Genomic DNA, 21,993 nt, shown 5'->3' with positions numbered 1-21,993 from the left:
CCCGGCCCGCATACCTGGTCCCTGCCCGTCCCCGCCCCACATACCTGGTCCCGGCTTCGCCTGCCGCCCGCCCGCCGGCTCCGCTTGCCCGTCCGCCCGTCCGCCCGGCTCCGCTTTGCCGGATCCAGCCACGTGCAGGCAGCGCGGTAAGGGGGCAGGGAGGGGGTGGGGGGGTGGATAGGGGTTTATCTCGATCATTGGTTATCTCGATGGCTTTTGGCAAACCCCTAGGCCGTCGAGATAACAGGGTTTAACTGTAATTAATTATTTCTAATAATTATTTTCATTTTTTCTAGGCTGTGACTGTGCGGAATTCCATGGCTAAATCATTGTACAGCGCCCTGTTTGATTGGATAGTTTTTCGAATAAATCATGCACTTTTGAATACAAAGGATGTGGAGGAAAGCACCAAGGTAACATCTGGATTCTCCTGTCAGCTTGTCAGGCTGAAAACTTCCTCTTGTGAAATGTATTACTACAGGGTAAAACATTACCCAAACAATTGATGGCAAATTGCCTGGCAAAGGGAGTAGAATTTTCCTTGCGCAGTATTAATGTTAACATTTAAAGAATGAGCACATAATTTTGTTTTTTTAAAAGTGATATTTTGTGAGTCGGGGGCAGATCTTAACGGGTCATGAATTATGTCGAGAATTTTAGGCCTTGAAGTGACTTGTGATAGGGAGAGGTTTTGTATTGGACACAAAAAGACATGTGCCCCTGAAAAGGAATGCCAATCTCCATGCATTTAAAAGGGTGCTGCAGAATGATAGCACCCTATATTGTTGAGAAGGAAATCAAAAGAGGCTAGATGTGTGAATACTACTTGAAGGCATTGTTAATGGGGTTGCTCTACTTTATTGATTTAAAGAACAGTACATAAATATTTTCTTCTGCCCTAAAGAGGCCCCGACTCTTGAATATTTATTGAAAGCTAAGGGTGTGGGTGGGTGTATTTTTAACTATTCATTTATTTAGGAAGTTTTAACATTTTTATAGATCCTTGCCATGTAAATATTAGAGACAATACAATAATAATTACAATGGTGAACTTGTGTTTAGAGAAACATTATACAGTAATACAATCAGAGCTCTCTTTAACAGAATGTTACCATGTTAGAGTGAAAACAATGAGAAGTCCATGTGGCACCTTAGACTAACAAATTTATTTGGGCATAAACTTTCATGGGCTAGAACCCACTTCATCAGATGCATGAAGTGAAAAAATACAGGAGCAGGTATGGGGGTTGCTTTACCAAGTGTGAGGTTTAGGTTTAAGTTTAGGTTTTGTAATGACACAACCACTCACAGTCTTTATTCAGGCCTAATCTGATGGTGTCCAGTTTGCAAATTAATTCCAGTTTCTGCAGCTTCACGATGGAGTCTGTTTTTGAAGGTTTTTTGGTTGAAGAATTGCCACTTTTAAGTCTGTTGTTGAGTGACCAGAGAGATTGAAGTGCTCTTCTACTGGTTTTTGAATGTTATGATTCCTGAGGGCAGATTTGTGTCCATTTATTCTTTTGCGTGGAGAATGTCCGGTATCAATTTGCAAACTTAATTTCCCCAATACTAATTTCTCCCTACTGTTACTCACACCTTCTTGTCAACTGTCTGTAATGGGTCACTCTCTTACCACTTCAAAAGTTATTTTTCCTCCCTTGGTATCCTGCTGTTAATTGATTTATCTTGTTAGACTGACCTCACGCTTGGTAAAGCAACCCCCATCCTTTCATGTATTTATACCTGCACCTGTATTTTTCACTTCATGCATCTGATGAAGTGGGTTCTAGCCCACAAAAGCTTATGCCCAAAATAAATGTGCTAGTCTCTAAGGTGCCACAAGGGCTCCTCGTTGTTTTTGCTGATACAAAACTAACACAGCTACCACTCTGAAACATGTTAGAGTGAGCATCTTTAACCATGACATTGTCATTTCTAATGATTTTATTAAATCAAGTGAAATCTCTGATTACACATTTAACAAACCAGTCGTATCAATTGAATGTTAATATTCAAAAAAATTGGACAGGATGCAAGTGTGTGTCTGCATGCACATGTGTGTGTAAATATATATATATATATATACATACACGCACACACTCGGCTAGACCAATTCCCTTGGCTTTTATGTTTTTGGCACAGGCCAGCAGAAATTCTCGGTCATATGTCTTAGCTGACACCGTGGCTGCCAAAGAATGATTGTTTAGCTAAGTGCTAACATTGCGTTTGAATTATCCTACTGTACAATTGGTTGAAATTACAGAACTTAACATATGTCTGACCCATTATTTTACTGCATAGAAATGCTTGTAATTTATACAGGAAAATAATTATGGTCTGTGTGCACAAATCTTTCTGTTTTTTTGTAAAAATGCGTGTTTAATATGTGGTGATGACTGTGTTGGCATACAAGTTTGTTAAAATGGATAACTTCTGGCTGCTCTCTCACTTTGGTATTTTACTGTAAATTTTACATTCTGTACAATTTCCAAGGGTCTGAAAGCTATTCTCGGGGCTGTCTGAAGAGGGAATTTATGTATTTGGAGAGCATATAAATTTGCTTTATTGTCAAGGGAATGGATATCTAAAATATTAACCAGATTAATTCACTACTTCTTTTAAAAGTAAGTTTTAAAACACTAGCTGTTCTTCAATATCTGTATGCATACTTGGGCTAGAACATTATTACTTGTCTTACTGAACCTAGCTAGAATACTGTAAAAGAATTACCTGTTTGTTTATGGCAGCACATCAGGATGAAGAATAGAAATACTTAAAAATAAGTTGATACATAACACTTTTCAACTTCAAAGCATTTTCCAAACCTTTATTAAGATTCACTTTCACAACTCCCCAGAGAGGTAAGTAGAACTATGTATTATGTTCATTTTATGAGTAGTGGAACTGAAGCACAGAGCTTAAGGCCTTGTCTTCACAGGGAAGTTAGCACAAAATAGCTAGAAGACTTTTGAAGGGCTTGTCTACATGGCAAGTCAGGATGTGAATGTATAGCACACCAGCTTGCTGCACAGCAATGTCCTGTGAGGACCCTGCTACAGCTCAGTGCAAGTCCCAGAGTAGAGGAGGTGCCCTCAAGTATGTTCTTACCCCATGTTAGCTAACTTGGATTAAAACAGCAGTGAAGACATGGCAGCTCGGCTTTTAACTTTAGTTAAAGCCTATATGGATACTTGATTGAACTGAAGTTGATAACCCAAATTAAAAGCCAAGTTGCTGTATTAGCTAACCGGAATTAAGACCACACCTTTGTTTGCAATGTAGACATACTTTGGGCTTCCATCCCTCCCTCACCTATTCATGTCTCTGCCTAACTGTCCTGAAAATTTAACTTCTTACAAAGACCTGAACATCCACCTCGGCTCGGATTGGGCCTGTTGTGCTGCTTTTGTAGTTGGGGATTTGGAGTGCCTCATGCTGGAGGCTGCAGAAGAAAGCAATCACCTAGTTAGAAGCACAGCTTTAGTGTAGCATGAAATAAGGACAAAAATACTGCTTTACTCACACTGCCATATGAAGACACATGCAGCTACCAGTAGGGAACAAAATGTTCTGGGATATTACTGAAATCAGGGCAAAACCCCAGTTTCAGTAAAACCAGCTGGGCATTCCCTATAAACCAAAACTTCTGGTCAACCTAATCAGAGTCCTTCTAAAATTCCCTGCAGTTCTCTCCTACATTTACCACTGGGGGTCTAATTTATGGTATTTGAAACAAATACAAACCCTATGGATAAGCTGTGTAGTTTTGTTGGTTAGAAAAGCTACACCTTCATTCCCTGTGCTAGACGTCATTTGCTGGTATCTCACATCATCTGGCCTGAGTCAGCAGACCAGTGAAAAGGGGAAGAGAAGCGAATATTCATATCCTAATAGGTAGGTTTATGCTGTATATTGCACTGGCTTCTTTTTTGGACCTTCTCAGTCACTAGTATCAAATACATAATCTGTGTCCCTCCAGTGCTTTTCAAATCCTGTATTGGAAGGACTTAGATCAGACCTTTGATCCATTTTTAGTAAATGTACAATGAATTATTCTGTGAAAAAAAAAAAGGGGGGGGGGGGTTTGGCTTCTCTTGCTTGCTGGCAGTTAGAATTTGTAGTTTGCTGTCCCTGACCTGAGTCTTGAGTTGCTGTAAGCTCTGTCCTTGTTCTGTAGCAGTTCTACTTTTTATCAGTTTTCGTGTGAGTCACTTGGTCTTATTGTGTATTCCTCATTTCCTGTGTTCCTGCTTCTATACCTTTTAGCTGTTTTACCATTGCTGATACGATTATCACCTTTTTTTGTTCTGCAAGTCTCAAATCTGTCTTTTATTAATGAGGTCATAGATTTTCCTTCTCGTATCAACTATAGTATTAAAGCTTTCAGATAGCTCTTATTGATTTCTCTTTACCTTTTAACATATGTTAGGCTTTGTATGAGTCCAGGGCCGCCCGGGGAGGGGAGGGGAGGGGTGTCCTTCACTCGCTCTGGGGGCCTGGAAAACTCTCGCGGGGCCCGGGACCCTAGAGCTTCTTCCGCTCCGGGTCTTCGGCGGCAATTTGGCGGCGGGGGTTGTGTGCAAAATTTAGGTTTTATTTGTAAAATCTAGCCTTGTGTTACTGTACTAATCATTTTCTACATATTCATGTGTCGTGTTTATGTTGCTTTTTTGTTTCTTTATTGAAAATTGAACTTAAAAATAAGATAAAGGCTAGACTTGCATGCAAAAGTTCATATTCTTCTTCGAGTGATTGCTAATGTGTATTCCACAGTAGATGTGCATGCTCGCCATGCACCGGTGCCGGAAACTTTTCCCTCAGCAGTACCCGTACTGGGGGAGCACCGGAGCGACTCCCGTAGCTGGTCTTGATGGGATAGGTGTTGTCGGTCTCGTTCCAGTTCCCGCTCAACTAGATGTTTCATTCGAGATTCTCTTGCGATGCCTCGGCACTGGAGATTCCGCCGCCGGCATGGGTACTGAAGCAGCTCTTCAGGCGGGTACCATTCCTTGACTTCGAGATCCAGGTCCCGAGGGAGGCACCGCTGCCCATACCGTTCCCGTGAGATCGTGTGCTCAGCGGTGACCTCGGCCTTGGTGCCCAGCTGCCCATCCTCGGCCCGCGCGGCTCAGCTGGGACAGCTACCGCCACCAGGCCCTCAGACAGGTCAGTGGCAAGGGGCCCCGTGGCAGGGACAGTGGTGCCAGTGGGCACCGTGGCCACAAATGCCTGCCCTGACGGGGGCCCGCTTGGTCGACGGAGCGTCTCAGGCTCCATCAGCCTCATCCGGCCGCCTAAGAGACAGATTGGCAGGCCGCGAGTCGGCGGACCCGCACCCAGACTCTGATCTGGGGCTCGACACCCCCCCCCCCCGGTACCAACCGAAGCCTACAGCTCCGCACCAGCTCTTTCCCTGGCACCGGACAACACCATAATGGCGCCTCCGCCACCAGTCCCTCAGGAGGATTTTAAGACATACCAAGACCTGCTAAAGTGAGTGGCATCCAGCCTTCAGTTGCAGGCTGAGGAAATGGAGGGCCCCTCCAATTCCCTCTTTAACGTGTTGTCTCCCTTGGCACCAGGCTGTGTGGCTCTGCCCCTGCACCAGGGTGTAGCCAACTTTTCCAACACCCTGTGGCAAACTCCCGCCTCCTTGGCGCCAATCTCCAAGAAGGCTGAAAGGAAGTACTTTGTGCCCACCAAGGACCATGAGTACCTATATTCCCACCCAGCACCTAACTCGCTTGTGGTAGAGTCGGTAAACCACAGAGAGCGTCAGGGCCAACCTGCACCTACCCCCAAGAATAAGGACACCAGACCACTGGACTCCTTTGGTAGAAAGATTTATTCCTCGGCAAGCTTCCAGCTCAGGGTAGCTAACCACCAGGCCTTAATGAGCAGATATGACTTTAACATGTGGGAGTCTCTGCCTAAGTTTGAGCCTCTCCTCCCAGACCAGGACAGGAAGGACTTTAAGGCGCTAGTAGAAGAGGGAGCGGCGAAGGTGAAAGCGGCCCTGCAAGCGGTGTCAGACGCAGCCGACACGGCAGCCCACTCGATGGTTTCCATGCGCAGGGCGTTGTGGCTCCTCCTGTCTGGACTGTCGACGGAGGCCCAGTCCTTTATGCAGGACCTCCCATTTGATGGGAAGGTGGTCTTTGTGGACCAGATGGATGTTAGGCTGCATGGGATGAAGGATTCCCGCACCACCCTGCAGACCTTGGGCCTCTGTGTCCCTCCAGCTAAGGACAAGGCCAAAACGCAACCGTCGACTCAACCTGCGAGTAGCAGATACGAGCCCCCGTATAAGAGACCGAGAGACCAAAAACTCTGGTCTCAGAGGCAGTCCCACTCCGCCCCACAGCCTGAGCCCTTTAAGGGCAAGAGGCAGGGAAAGAGATGGTTTTGACTATTTGCTCAGGGGCACTGGGCCTGTTGCCAGGGAGAACCCCCAATTAATAAAGTTTGTGTTCTGCAACCGTTTGTCTGCCTTCCACATGGCGTGGTCCTGTATCACATCGGACCAGTGGGTCTTCAGCACCATTTCCAAGGGCCGCAGGTTGCAGTTCACCTGACCCCCTCCAAACCACCCGCCCTCCCCTGTAGGCCCTGGGGACCCAGAGCATGCCCACCTCCTAGGGCAGGAGGTGGACCGTCTACTACAGCTGGGGGTGGTGGAAAGAGTACTAGTTGAATTCCAGGGCAAGGGGTTCTACTCCCGGCACTTCCTAATCCCGAAGGCCAAAGGTGGCCTCAGGCCCATCCTGGACCTGCGGAGCCTAAACCATTTTCTAGCCCACTCCAAGTTCCGCATGGTATCCTTGGCCTCTATTATCCCCTCCCTGGACCCGGGGGACTGGTATGCGGCCCTGGACCTTCAGGATGCGTACTCCCACATCCATATTTTCGAGGGGCACAGACGCTTCCTCCGCTTCCTAGTGGGAATAGACCACTACCAGTTTGCGGTCATCCCATTTGGCCTATCCGTGGCACCCAGGGTTTTCACGAAGTGTATGGCTGTGGTAGCTGCTTACATCAGGCGGGAGGGGGTACAGATCTTTCCATACCTGGACGACTGGTTTCTCAAGGGCGACTCTCATTCCGAGGTACAGACCCACTTGGAGCTGCTCCTGTCAACAGGTGCTGGTCTCGGCCTAGTGGTGAAAGAGACCAAATCAACCTTAGTTCCAGTTCAGCACATAGAGTTCATTGGGGTGCTGGTGGACTCCTCGAGGGCCACAGCCTCTCTCCCCCTGGATAGGTTTGAGAGGTCTCATTGCCTTGGCCACGGCTTTCCTGGTGACAATGGCAAGGGCATGCCTTTGAATTCTAGGTCGGCGGCATGTACGTACATGGTCCGCCATGCATGGCTCCGAATGAGGCCCCTCCAACTCTGGCTAGCCTCCAAATTCTCCCAGGCCCGGGACAGGCTAGACAAGGTCCTCATGGTTCTTTCCCTGATTCTGGCTTCCCTTCAGTGGTGGTCTTACCCAAGCAACATGCTGCAAAGGGTTCCCTTTTGGGAGGCCAACCCATCTATGGACCTGGTGACCGATGCATCGGACCTGGGTTGGGGAGTCCACACAGGGAATGTGCAAACCCAAGGGACGTGGTTGATCCCAGACTTGTCCCTTCGCATAAATGTCAAGGAGCTCAGGGCAGTACGGTTGGCGTGCGTGGCCTTCCACATGCACCTTCGCGGCAGGGTGGTCAGGGTCCTCACTGACAACACCACAGCCATGTACTACATCAACAGACAAGGCGGGACTTGCTCCCTAGCCCTCTGCTGGGAAGCCCGGAGCCTATGGGAGTTCTGTATAGCCCATGATATCTCCCTCAGATCTCCTCAGCAGGGTTTTCTCCCCCCCTCCCCATGAGTGGTCACTCCACTCGGAGGTCACTCATCGGCTCTTCCGAGAGTGGGGAGTTCCCCAGATTGACCTCTTTGCAACCCGCCAGAACCAACGTTGCCCCTGGTTTTGCTCCAGGAGAGGACTGGGGAGGGGCGCGATATCCGATGCGTTCCTCCTGCAGTGGTCGGGCCAGCTTCTTTATGCTTTCCTGCCATTCCCCCTTATCAACAAAGTCCTGCAGAAAGTAAAAGCAGACAAAGTGAAAGTCATCCTCATAGTCCCAGTGTGGGCCCGCCAACACTGGTACGGGACCCTCCTCTGCCTCTTGGCAGCCCCTCCGAGGATGCTGCCACTCCGCCCAGACCTCCTCTCCCAGGATGGGGGCCACCTCCTCCATCCCAATCTAGCCGCGCCACCTGACAGCGTGGTTGCTCTGTGGCTAGATGAGGAGGAGGGCAGATGTTCGGAGCAGATAAGGTGGGTCCTCCTGGAAAGTAGGAAACCGTCCACACGCTGGACGTACCTGGCGAAGTGGTCCAGGTTCTCCAAGTGGGTGAGTGAGCGGGGAGTCTCCCCTTCCTCCGCGCCTCTCCAGCTTATCCTGGACTATCTCCTGTCCCTTAGGACCCAGGGACTGGCACCCGCCTCCGTCAGGGTACACCTGGTGGCCATGTTGGCCTTCCACCCACCAGTGCAAGGGTACTTGGTCTTTTCCCACCCTATGACCTCCCATTTCCTGAGGGGCCTTGACCGTTCATTCCCATACGCTAGACCCCCTGTGCCACAGTAGGACTTGAACCTAGTTTTGTCCCGACTCATGGGTCCTCCCTTTGAGCCCCTGGCCACGTGTTCATGGTTTCACCTCTCATGGAAGGTAGCCTTCCTTGTAGCGATCACGTCGGCCCGACGTGTCTCAGAGCTCAGGGCTTTAACCTCAGAACCCCCCTATACGGTCTTCCACAGGGACAAAGTCCAGCTCTGCCCACACCCAGCGTTCCTTCCAAGGGTGGGCTCCGCCTTCCATATGGAACAGAGCATCTCTCTTCCTGTGCTCTGCCCTAAGCCCCATTCCTCCAACGAGGAACACTGCCTCCATACACTTGATGTACGTAGAGCGCTGGCCTTTTATCTGGATCGGACCAAGGCGTTCCGGAAATCTTCGCAACTTTTTGTTGCCTTGGCTGAGTGGGTGAAAGGGCAACCTGTCTCCACCCAGCGTCTTTCCCACTGGATCACCTCGTGCATACACATGTGCTATGATCTGGCAGGGGTTCCCCCGCCACCAATCGTCAGGGCACACTCTACGAGGGCTCAAGCCTCATCAGCTGCGTACGTAGCCCACGTCCCTATCCTAGACATTTGTAGAGTGGCCTCTTGGGCCTCTGTTCACACGTTTACTTTGCATTATGCGATCTTCTCCCAGTCTAGGGATGACACTGGGTTTGGCAGGGTGGTACTCCATCCTGGCCTATCATGAACTCGTACCCACCTCCAACAGGTATGGCTTGGAATCACCTACTGTGGAATACACATGAGCAATCACTTGAAGAAAGGACAGTTACCTGTTCCGTCACTGGCGTTCTTCAAGATTTGTTGCTCATGTCTATTCCACACCCCGCCCTCCTTCCCCTCTGTCGGAGTTGTCCAGCAAGAAGGAACAAAGGGTGGGGGGAGTGCGCAGTCCCCCTTACAGCATGATATACAGGCGCCACTCCAGGGGTCGCCGCGGTGCTCCCCCAGTACAGGTACTGCTAAGGGAAAAACTTCCAGCACCAGTGCACATGGCGAGCACGTACACCTACTGTGGAATAGATATAAGCAACACATTTTGAAGAACGCCAGTTACGGAACAGGTAACTGTCCTTTATTTCTGTGCATGCTTTCTGCATGGCAACCTTTTGCTGAAATAAAGACTGCAGCTAGCAAAGTTGAAACAGGAACTTCAGAAGTTTTAAGAGGTACAAATTATTTTAATTTGTATTTCATTATTTAAATATTGTACTGCAAACTGAATTTTCAGTTCATCTGTTTAAAAATGTAGTACGTATATGTATATAAAGGAACATGCAAAGTGAAGTCCATACAAGGAAATGTTAAGCATATTCCAGTGATGTTGGGGGCGCTTCCCGAGCCGTAGGTCCTTACATCAGAGAACAAAATCAAACTAACTAGAAAGTCTTTCATTATACCTGCTATCAGTGTTGCACTCATCACAGAGATGACTGAGAAAGATTTTTGGTTTTGCACACGAATACATTCATATTAGAAGAACTGTTTTTTTGTCAACAGAAGAAAAGTTATTTGATTGTTTACTCAGTAAATACACATTTGGGGTTGGGGTATTTGACAAACTCTGTCCTTGATAGGATGATACAACTCATGCCGACCCCTCTGGAGTACTTTTTTCGGGGAAAAAACAATAGTATATATGTAAAAGCGCTGGTTTAATAAATAGAAAATATTTTTTTAACCACTCTGAGTAGCTACAGTAAGGCTACATTCCCCTTTTTGGACCAGAAAACAGGGAAGTGGTTATGAAACTCACAGGTGTTGTTTCAGATATTTAGTCAAATCCAAAACTAACGTAGGCATTTCTTTTGGGCAGGGGCGGCTCCAGGCCCCAGCACGCCAAGTGCGTGCTTGGGGCGGCATGTCGCGGGGGGCGCTCTGCCGGTCACCGGGAGGGCGGCAGGCGGCTCCGGTGGACCTCCCGCACGCGTGCCAGCGGAGGGTCCGCTGGTCCCGCAGCTTCGGTGGAGCATCCGCAGGCGTGCCTGCGGGAGGTCCACCGGAGCCACGGGACCAGCGGACCCTCCGCAGGCATGTCTGCAGGAGGTCCACCGGAGCCGCGGTACCAGCGACCGGCAGAGCGCCCCCCGCAGCGTGCCGCCGTGCTTGGGGCGGCGAAATTGCTAGAGCCGCCCCTGCTTTTGGGAGTGGCTTAACGTGGTGATGCATTTACATCCCGAAAGAGCATTTTCGTTAGCGATTTGGAACATGAACTGGTTGACTGAAGAGCTTTGCTCTAGTCTCCCTTGCATGAAATTGTAAAAGTAAAGGACAGTTTTAAAATCTGAGTGTCTTGGCTCGGCTATAGAATTCCTCACACAAAAAACAGTTTGGAGCCAATTTTAAAACTATAAACAGCATGCATGCTGAAGTGTCACAGAAAGTGGGAGCCAGCAATCTGTGGCTATATTGTTTGATCCATTTGATGATGTGTTAGAAGAGATCTGAGAAAATTTCTGTCTTGTCCGGTGCAGCAATCACTGTAGCATACTGCATTGCTCATTCTGTGTTCTCAACTTGATGTCTCTATTGATTTTGTTAAAAAGGAGAATTTTTGGATATTAACTTACATTGTTGTTTCTTTCCTTTACAAGTTGGAGATTCATGGGGTGCTCAGAGTAGGATGAGGTATGACTGATCATTGGAGCCCTTAATAGCAATGCAAGATCAAAAGAGAATATTTTAAATAGATTTTTTTTTCATTTATAGCTGGAATAGCCATAATAACTATTTTATTGGCAGATCAGCTAGGGTAAATTAACAGGCATTAGAAATAAGGGAATGATGATCATGCTTAAATGTTTCATATTAAATTATTTTTGGAAGGTGACTTAAAGGATCCATTTGTATTTAATGTTAATTGTACTTGCACAACAGTGGTTTAATTTAATCCAAAGGATTTTGACATGCTGCTCATGAGAGAGTGAGTGCAACTGGAGCTGGCAATTTACCATGAATTCTTTCCTTTAAAAATTCTTGCCATTCTTTAACACGTACACTCCTGTGTGCATGTGTCGTGTGTGTGCGCACATGGTTACTTTACATGAAAATAAGAGACTTATCACCTATTTAAAGAACTTGCATGAAATATTTCACATTGTAGCCCTAAAAGCATGCATCACACTAGAATCTTTCCTTACTTAAACAGGAGGAAGTGGCTACTAGAAGGTTGGTCTTGTGTTTGAAACACTGACTTTTGTCTCATGTTTCTGTTGTCTTATTTACATATGCATAATATATGTAAAACATTTTTTATTTAAGCTGTTATATTTATTACACAAAATATTCCAAATATGTTGTATTAAGGTGTCTGTACGTGTAAAACAGTAAATAAAAATATAGTCCATCATATAGTCTATTGTTAAGCTGTAGTAAATGTTCCAGGACTGTGTATATAGGTATACTTGATAGAGAACAAAGGGACTGCTATATCTGAGTAGAACAATGGCAGGAAGATTTATAATCCTCTAGGAGGAGTGAATGTATGTGTGTTTAATCATTCTGTCTGTTGTTATTTGGTCCAGAGACTGCAAATTTCAGTCCTTTGGTCAAACTATTGTTTCACATGAAAGTTTGGCCAAATGACTAAAACTTTCAGGCATTTGGTCAAATTACTGAAAATATCATAATAGATTGAGGCATGTAATCTATTTGGTAATGCTGGAATGGGGGGGAGGAGGAATGATAGCAGGGAAGTTGGAATGCCAAATGAGACAGAGACGTGGGATGGCAGAGGAAAGGAATTGGAGAGATGGACTAGGGATAACCAGGGATTTTGTTCAATGTTTTTCAAAAAATTGATTTGCAGTGCAATGAGATGACTTTATTTACACAACCACTAATTTAGTTAATTGGAATTTAAGGCCATTTCCATGCTACCATTAGTGGCATGATTTTATATCTGTGCATAACAATTGTATCTACCCTGATATTTTAGTGTTCTTCCGCCATGGCAGCTAGGGAAGAAGCATTTCACCACTGTGTCATTTGACCCTGCTGAGATCTGGTCAGACCACAGTGGTGTAAAAAAAAACTTGTGGTCAATCTGTTCCATTACCCACTGCTGCTGGAGCTGCACTGGTGCTAGAGTAATGATGGGAGAATTTCCTAAAATTCTATGTGTGGATCAGAGCAGTAACTATGACAGGTGGTGATGTATTTTTCCCCTGCCAGAGGCTTAGGCTTGGTCCATGGTTCTTATTCTTTTTGTTGTGTGACCAGAGCCTTCTTCCTGTAATGGTTTAATCAGGCTTTCTTCTTTCCATCTGTCTTTGTAATAGGTCATTCCAGAGTGAAATTCACCATGAGCTGCTGGTGTTGCTCTCTTTCCATGTCATACATGCACTTTTATCCCCTGCTAAAGTGCAATGGGGATAAGTGTGTTTTGTTTGGTTTTTCATCTATTTTATTAAAAAAAAAAAGCATCAGAAGAGTTGCACAGAATGACCTATCATAATCACATAGCAAAAATGTTAAATTGCTTTTCTTGTATATACTTTCTGATCTGTTGTGTCATGCAGGTTTGATATTATAGAGAGTTGCGCTGTGACATTGCCTAAGTGAGTCCTTTCCCCTCGCTTATTGTGGTGCATTACTTATTTATAAACCCTTCCAGTGTGTATTTTACTTTGAAATGTTCACAGCTGGAGTGTAACCATTTACAAAATTAACTCAGGGAGTCCAAATAAGCACATCCCTTTGGTTTACCCTTCATGGTACAAGTAATTTTTTCCATTGGGTGAAAGCTTTTGAGTCTTAGATCCAGTGGAGTAGGTTGGAACTGTATTCAGATTTCCCCTAAGAGGTGATAATTCATTTAGCTGTAAGTAAAAGCCAGATGAGCACATTATTATTTAGACCAAAAAGTGTGCTGTCAGCTCAGTGTGGGATGGAGTACTACAAACAGGAGGGAATTTAGTGTCTCTCTCCAAAAGAAAGTACATTGAAGTATTTCCTTCTAGTAAATCACAACTAAACTGGTACCTAAAATTATGTGTTGTCTCCTTGATTTATGTACAGCCCTCATTGTGGAATAATATTAATAGTTACAGCAGTGATTACAGATCGTTATACTCAATAGATTTGATTCTGTTTGTATGCTTTCTATCATGAATGATGTTCTGATAGTACATTAATTGATCTGATTTTTCTAAGCAGCGTACTTTGTTTTGTTTTACAGACTTTGTCCATTGGAGTACTTGATATCTTTGGGTTTGAAGATTATGAAAATAACAGCTTTGAACAATTCTGCATTAACTTTGCTAATGAACGCTTACAGCACTACTTTAACCAACACATCTTTAAACTAGAGCAGGTAGGTCTGAATATTCACTGCATGCTGCAAATGACAATTTGCATAGACATATTATACCTTATTGACTTGAAGTTTTTCAATTACAGTGTAAGTTTTTTATGTATGAATTTGTGCTTTAATGGATTTAGTCATATTTAAAATCTAAGATGTATTTTTTACTAGTGATTACCTATAAAAGCCATCATGCCCTAGATCTCCTATGTCAAATGACTCCTCCATCCTGGGCCAGCTCTGAACTTAAAAGCACACATAGTTCATGTGAGAATCCTGAACAGGGCCGGCTCCAGACCCAAGCGCGTGCTTGGGGCGGGTCCTGCGGGAGGGCGGCAGGCGGCTCCGGCGGACCTCCTGCAGGCATGCCCGGAGCCGCAGGACCAGCAGACCCTCCGCAGGCACGTCTGCGGGAGGTCCACCGGCGCCGCGGGACCGGCGACCGCCAGAGCACCCCCCGCGGCGCACCGCCCTGCTTGGGGCGGCGGAAATCCTAGAGCTGCCCCTGATCCTGAAGACCTCAACTGTTGTACATTTGTCTTCCATGTGTGCGCTCTGAGGTTCCCCAAATGAGAAGTCTCTCTCTCGCTTTTATGTGGACTCACTGCCATGCTATCTAGATGCCACATTTATTCAAAGTTCACACTCTCCCTTCCTCCAGTGTCTTTACTGCTTCCCAGTGAGGGTGGGGTTTCTCTCGCTTGTTTTTTTTTAAGGCAAAGCATAGGCAGCCATTACATTGCCTTTATTACAGGAGGGCTTGTACAAACTACTTGGTCATGTGTTGTGTCCAGAGGTGCCAAGACTCTGGCTTATTCTAATTTCTGATGGTCAAGGTCCTGCAGACAGGAATGTTCAGACTCTGGAGAGTTTTGTTGTGACTGATCCAGAGCTGTCAAGGTGTGTCTTGGAGGAAAAATGGTTCTTCAAGATATCTTGGCCCTAATCCATTGAGGGCTTTAAAAATTAGGGGGAAAAAACCCAAGAAACAGTTTTGCTACTGAATGGGGAGTCATAAAACTCAGAGACCCAATATGTTGTGTTCTTGTGTGACTGTATTGTGTGGTAGGTAGGCTCCATCGTAAGTTTCATAAGTTGCAGGATGTCTCCTGCAGTCCTAGATAAAACATGCTGCATTAGAAGTGGCAAGACGTGGACTACTGTTGCTACATCCACATTTGATAGAAAAGGGTATAGCCTCCTAGCTAGCCAAAGGTGGAAAAAGATATTTCCAGTCACCTATTATTTGGTATCCAGCAACCCTACACAAGTTTAGCCCTACACAGCCCTACACAAGTGTATCAAGAACAGATTTTTTTAAGAGCGAGTTATTTCAAGTTGTGAAATGAACAATTCACGAGCAGAGTCTTGAATTTATGGCCAATAGGGAGAACACTCTCTCTGTGTGATTTTGCAGATTTTAGCTAAACTAGTCCATGCAAAATTCAGTACATGGGGACATTATGTAGATCTTTGAGCCTTTCTAAGGGACTTCAGGTCCCTAAACTTATTAATGAATTATTATGCTAACACCTATATTGCTAGGTAGTATGTTCATCAGTGGTATTTAATCAAGTATAATGAAAGCTCATTACATAACTTTAAAATATCAATTTTTCTATGCATGCAGGTCCACAGGTCCCTCACTATGGTTGAAATCCTGACTGTTGAGATTAATGGGAATTTTGCCATTGACTTCAGTGGAGCCAGGTTTTTGCCCAGTGTGCGTTCAGCATACTTGCAGCTTTGGGGACAGAACCAAACCTGTGCATACCAGGCAGAGCAGACAAGTTTAATTCTGTGCCTATGCAGCACCACAAGAGGCCCTGAAATGCCAGACAAGCCTGGCGAGAGGGGGAAGGCACAGATTTGCTTCTCTTGCTTGCGCCTCAAGAGAAGGACACTTAAGATAAGCTATGTAGCACTGAATAATTTGAAACACTTCTGAGGCAGTTTGTTGCAAGTTCTACATCTTCCTGTGGACCCTCTTGTCCTTGCTGAAGGGGCTTTTTGCTGAAGGATACCCTAGAATTAATACCTCATTGAGGTGGAATTTCAAGGCAGCCTCTGTAGCCCTGAAAGCCACAATAGCTTCTGTCTGTTTCACAAGAGAGATCCTAGCTGTGGTCATCACACTGGGAATTCCTACATTTTGCTCTGTGGCTTGCAACACCTCAATATTCCTCCCTCTGTCCATGATATATGCAAAGGTCCTGATTGTTTCACTCAGACAGGAAGGGGTGCTCTTAAAACCCTCCCTGGGTTAGCTTCTGAGAAGTGCCCTATTAGTTTGCTACCATCCATCTGCCAAGGGAAGGGGGACTGTTAAAGCATCCTTTTCTGGATCAGTAAGATGGGCAATTTCAGAGGCCTACAAGTCCAAATGCCTTGTACGCTTTGCAAGTTTAGGACACACTGTCTGAGAGCAGAAGGATCCTATGCAAGCTCTCCTAGCAAAAGATTTGCAGGATGGCTACATGGTCATCAGTTCACATCTTCAGAAATTCAACAAGCATCAGTGGATGCTGCATTCTGCTGAAAGGTTCCTGCAAGCAGTTGCTCCTTAGTGAGGAGAGACTTAATAAAAATGTTGTATGTAGACAGGATTAATTTTTCCTCTTGCCCTCTCTGAAGCCACACTACTTAAAAGAATCCTACTTTAGACTCTGTGGACCTGACTGCACAGAAAAATGGAAACATGTATCCATGTTTTTATACTTAGCTGAGAATTTCTTTCCATCTAGTAGGAAAATCCACAAATCCAATCCACCTTTGGGGAATTAGTTTCCAGATTATGGATTAAGATTGGGCAGATGTGGATATTGGAAGATGTGATAATATTTGCATGATCTGTAGTAGGACATTTGTCAGGAAGGTATTCATAGCCTCACAGTTATTTGATTCCTTTTATGCTGAAACACAAGTAGTTTTGGCTGTGATAATTACCTCGATATGGAAGATTCTTTGTGGCGTAGCAGTGGGCGCTCTCCTCTGCCTCTGATAGATGAGTTTGGTTTTATCTTCATAGCATGATGCAGGTGGAAAATCCCAGGCAATGGGGTATGCGCGGGTGTTTGGACCATTGCTAGGATATTTAGAGCTTCCTGTGAGAAGAAAGGACATTTTCTGGTAAGCAGTGAGAAATTTTTTTGTTTCAGAATCCCATGTGTGAGAATGCTAGTTAACAGTGACATATTATGGCCATTTGCTGCACCTTTTTCTTCAGTGCCATGCCTGCTACATTCCACAATGTGATACAACTGATTTTTTACAGAATACTTTCATGGCCGCAAATAGACTTGGGTGAGAGTCCAGCACAAGAGTGATATGATATTTAGCCTTACAGTGTTATGTGGTGATGTCCTGTCTGACCCATCACAAAGTGTAGATTATCTAGAGGGAATCTGTTTTTTAATATAATCCCTTATTCTACCTAAAGAAAATGCTGCTTCCAACTGTTTGTAGCCAACCTCTCCTGATAGAGATTGCAGGTATATCCTCTCTTATAACTACAGTTTTCATTGTGCTGTATATCAAGAGAGTCTGTTTAAGACTGAATCAGATTAAAAAATCTTCTCACTAATGGGCTTTCAACTTCGAGCCAAATAAAAATAAGTATAAATGGGAAGCATGCCTATCAGGATATTGTTGACAGTAAAGTAAGGGAATGGGTCAGAAAGGGTTAAGTGTTAGATTTCTGCTTGGACAAAGACTTTCTAGTTGATTGCTTGCTTGCTGTATTTATTTATTTTTAAACCAACTGTTCCAAATTACTGAAGAAGACTTAGCTTGTGATGATTCATGATAGCCTTGAAGTATGCTTTACCAGATGATAAGCATGAGTGAAATATACTAACCAGGCTGTAAAACACAGGCACATAAATCCTGCTATAGTTGGGTTGCCAAAAGCTTTAGATTCAGAACTATAATGACCTTATTTCTGGCAGCATGCCCTTGCCCAGGAATTGGAACATAAACTAAGACTATGCTATCATTCAGGAGGAGACTTTTTCCTCCCATCTCCCCAATTATTTCAGCCAGAGTGATTCTCATCCTACCACCAAGCAGGCAGGACACAGCCTCCACCATTGCATCCACTAACCTCTTTCAGTAATTAGTTCTCTTGGAATGTGCTGCTCACCCATCTGACCAGAATTTTCTCCTCCCCATGTGACTAAGCATGTTAAACTCCACGTTCTGCCTTTGTCCTGTTCAAATGGGCTCTTCTCCATGACAGATAAGCACATTGGTTGCTCTGTGTTATAGCTTACTGTTGGTAGCACTGGTACCATTGCACCAGTGTATAAAATAATTACAATTTTTTTAGTATAGGTACGGTCTGAGAAAGAGTCTGTTGCTAATAATAAAACCATTGTATGACTTTATTCTGCTTAGAGATTTTAAAAAATTATTCTTTTTTACACTCTGATCAGAAATCTTTCTTCTTGCGTGACTCATTCATGTAACAATGAATACTGTGAGTAAGGAGCTTTCAAAGCTGTTCATTCCTTTTTTATTCTACAACTTTCAGGTATTCTTTCTTTGGCTGAAAGGATCGTGACATATCTGTTCTCAGATGAGTGTTTGGTGGTGGTGGTAGGGTTAAGTTTGAATATAGGTTCTGCAATTTCCATTTAAAAAATGTATTGCCCTCCAGTTCACATCTCATTTTGTACACTGGTAACATTGAAATTTGGTAAATAAACAATGTTCATTCTGGAGAGCATGTACTTATCACTCTTTAAAAGACTGGTTGAATAAATAGGGTCTGAGATTGCAAAATCAGTTTTCAACATGCTCACTAACCACGGGCTAAGATATTTAGCAAAGACAAGTGAAACCCTGTTATAATATAAAACACATTGTTGCTGATGAGCCTTACATGGTGTTTTGCCCTCAAGCTGCTGCTGGGTCAGCTGGCATGAGGAGAGATTACAAAAATCTCACTGAAATATCTGCAGCACAGTAAAAAAACCAAAACAAAAACACACTGCTTTAACCTCAGCAACAGGAGTAAGTCATGGCTGTGAGAGGAAAAAAGGTGGATCCCACAATTACAATTCTCCAAAATTGTTGTTCCATGCTTTGAGCATGGTGTCTCTGATCATCTTGACTAATAGCCATTGATGGACGTAGTCTTCAGAAACTTTTCTAATTCTTGTTTGAACCCAATTACACTTTTGACCTTCACAACATTCCCTGGCAATGAGTTCCACAGGTTGACTCTGCGTTGTGTGAAGAAGTACTTCCTTATGTTTGTTTCAGGGCCCCCACGAGAATGTCTGAGGCTCCCCCATAGCCCCGCCTCCACCTTCCCCCGGCGCCTCAGTGCACCATGTCCAGGAGCGGCCCTGGACAACGCTGTAGCAGTGTGGCTCTAGCGGGACCTGAGCTCCTCCCGCTCAGAGCCGTGTGGTAAGGGGGCGGGGCTGCAAGCTCTGGTGGGCCAAGTGGCAGGAGCTCAGGTCCTGCCGGAGCCACGCCGCTGCAGCACTGTCCAGGGCTGCTCCTGGATGCAGCTCGCTGAGGCTCTGGGGGGGGGGGGTAAGCAGCATGGTAAGGGATTGGGGGGGGTTGGATAAGAGGCAGGGAGTCCCAGGGACACTCAGGGGACAGAGAGCGGTGGGGGTTGGATGGGGCAGAGGTTCTGAGGGGGGGCAGTCGGGGAGCAGGAAGTGGGTGGGGGTCGGATAGGGGGCAGGGCCTTCCCTACCTGGCCCTTCATACAATTTTGGAACCTCAATGTGGCCCTCGTGCCAAAAAGTTTGCCCATGCCTGCCCTAATGTCTCAAAATAAAAAGTAGCTTTGAGTTTTAATTTAATCAGAGAATCATAGAATCTCAGGGTTGGAAGGGACCTCAGGAGGTCATCTAGTCCAACCCCCTGCTCAAAGCAGGACCAAACCCAACTAAATCATCCCAGCCAGGGCTTTGTCAAGCCTGACCTTAAAAACCTTAAAAACCTCATGATACGATCTATATAGAAAGCCCGCATTCATTTGCAGCATGCGTCTCCACTATTGCCGTGCCGCATTACCATGGTCCTCCCCTCCCCTCCGACTACTATTCTAGAAAACTCTTTGACCTATATAAGCGGCCGTGTCAGGCATGCCCAGCGCAGTGTCTACAGTGTTTGTAATCTTTGTCGCGTGTACTCTGCTGAAATAGCATAACAATCCTGTGGCTTTACGTTTTAATTCAATCATATGATACCCCTTTTAATTTTAAATATGGATTGGTTCATTGTTAAGATGAGAAAAGGAGCAGACAAGCTGTTCATGTGAAAGAGCCTTTTCGAAACTAGCACATGTGAAAAACAAATTAAGAAGTACAATGTCCCAACAGCGCCTCGACTCACTCATGATTTTGTGCATTTAACAAGAATTGACTTAGTCAGTTAATTACAATGACGTGATTGAGGAATTTAAATCCATAACACCTGGTGAGCGACGTCTCATTCTCTAGGGCAGGAAGATGAAGAAACCTTAATCTGTTTTGGTCAATTTGGGTTAGCTCATTATCTGGTTAAAGATAAAGATCATGAAAATTGACTGTATCTTTGTATACGCCTGGTTATCACTACAGCAAAAATTTGGTATTTTGTCTCATTTTTTAAGTAAAGTTTAGTTGTTAATTTAAAAAATTAAGTTTAGTTACGTTTTAATATCTTTAATTTGTTGGATGAATAAAAATAATGTCCTTTATGACTGAGTATTCAATAAATGTTCACCTTTAAAATAAATAAATAAAATTCCCTGGGTGCACACACTAATGAAATGTGCTGTGCATGCCTATGTGGGCAATGCTTCTTGGTGTTGTCAAAGCATAACAAAGTGATATAAAGTAAAATTTAGAGCACACATTTTGCAAGATACTCTCCCTCCTGTGTACGATTGTCGTGACAGGTACTTCAACAACTACCTTAATTTCTGTCGCAGTTCAAATTGTTCCGCAACAGACCGGGTACATAAGGAATTTTTCAGTTAAATACCAGTGACAGTTTGGATCACAGAAACCCCCTGGGAGCTGCCACCTGATGGGCCCAGACTACTTCTACCCCTGCTTTCCCTGCCAGCTCAGGACTCCCCAGCACCGTGTCTAGCTGAGCCAGACACTCCCGTCTGCTCCAACAAAGATCCGGGGTCTGAATTACTTGTCCCAAAGCTGCAGGTTTACTTGAAAGCAGCTAACAGCAGGTTCCTGTTTTTAACACTCAGATGCCCACCTCCCAAAGGGGTCTAAACCCAAATAAATCCATTGTACCCTGTATAAAGCTTATACAGGGTAAACTCCATAAATTGTTCGCCCTCTATAACACTGATAGAGATGCACAGTTGTTTGCTCCCCCAGGTATTAATACATACTCTGAGTTAATTAAGTGGTTCCAAGTAGTAACAGACAGACCAAATTAAGTCACCAAGCAAAATAAAATAAAATGCGCAGATCTATGTCTAATCAAACTGAATACAGATAAGATCCTGATCAGTTCCAGAATGCTCCCTTTTACAGACTAATCTCCTTTCAGCCTGGGGCCTGGCTACAAGTTTATCTCGAATTTAGCTGCATTAAATTGAATTAACCCTGCACCCGTCCACACAACAAAGCCCTTTACTTCGATATAAAGGGCTCTTAAAATCGATTTCTGTACTCCTCCCCGACGAGGGGAGTAGCGCTGAGATTGACATTGCCATTTCGAATTAGGGTTAGTGTGGATGCAATTCGATGATATTGGCCTCCTGGAGCTATCACACAGTGCATCATTGTGACCGCTCTGGACAGCAATCTGAACTCTCATGCACTGGCCAGGTAGACAGGAAAATCCCCGCAAACTTTTGAATTTTATTTCCTGTTTGCCCAGCGTGGAGCACTGATCAGCACAGGTGACCATGCAGTCCTAGAATCAAAAAAGAGCTCCAGCATGGACCGTACGGGAGATACTGAATCTGATCTCTGTATGGGGAGATGAATCTGATCTATCAGAACTCCGTTCCAAAAGACGAAATGCCAAAACATTTGAAAAAATCTCCAAGGCCGTGATGGACAGACG

At 44.9% G+C, this 21,993-nt stretch overlaps 1 protein-coding gene across 2 annotated transcripts in view; it reads left to right on the top strand.

Moving 5' to 3' along the window:
- The window catches only part of MYO9A (myosin IXA), a 480,816-nt gene that overhangs the window by 295,153 nt on the left and 163,670 nt on the right, over positions 1-21,993 (top strand). For both annotated transcript variants that reach the window (XM_044979720.1, XM_044979719.1), the window contains exons 10-11: positions 297-413; positions 13,822-13,956. In XM_044979720.1, the coding sequence (XP_044835655.1) occupies positions 297-413; positions 13,822-13,956 (252 nt within the window). The remainder of the gene's footprint in view (positions 1-296; positions 414-13,821; positions 13,957-21,993) is intronic.

This window comes from Mauremys mutica, chromosome 11, assembly GCF_020497125.1.
Source record: "Mauremys mutica isolate MM-2020 ecotype Southern chromosome 11, ASM2049712v1, whole genome shotgun sequence".
In the NCBI taxonomy this organism is placed as follows: domain Eukaryota; kingdom Metazoa; phylum Chordata; order Testudines; family Geoemydidae; genus Mauremys; species Mauremys mutica.
Note: the sequence above shows the minus strand (reverse complement) of the source record. Positions and strands in the feature narration are given on the sequence as shown.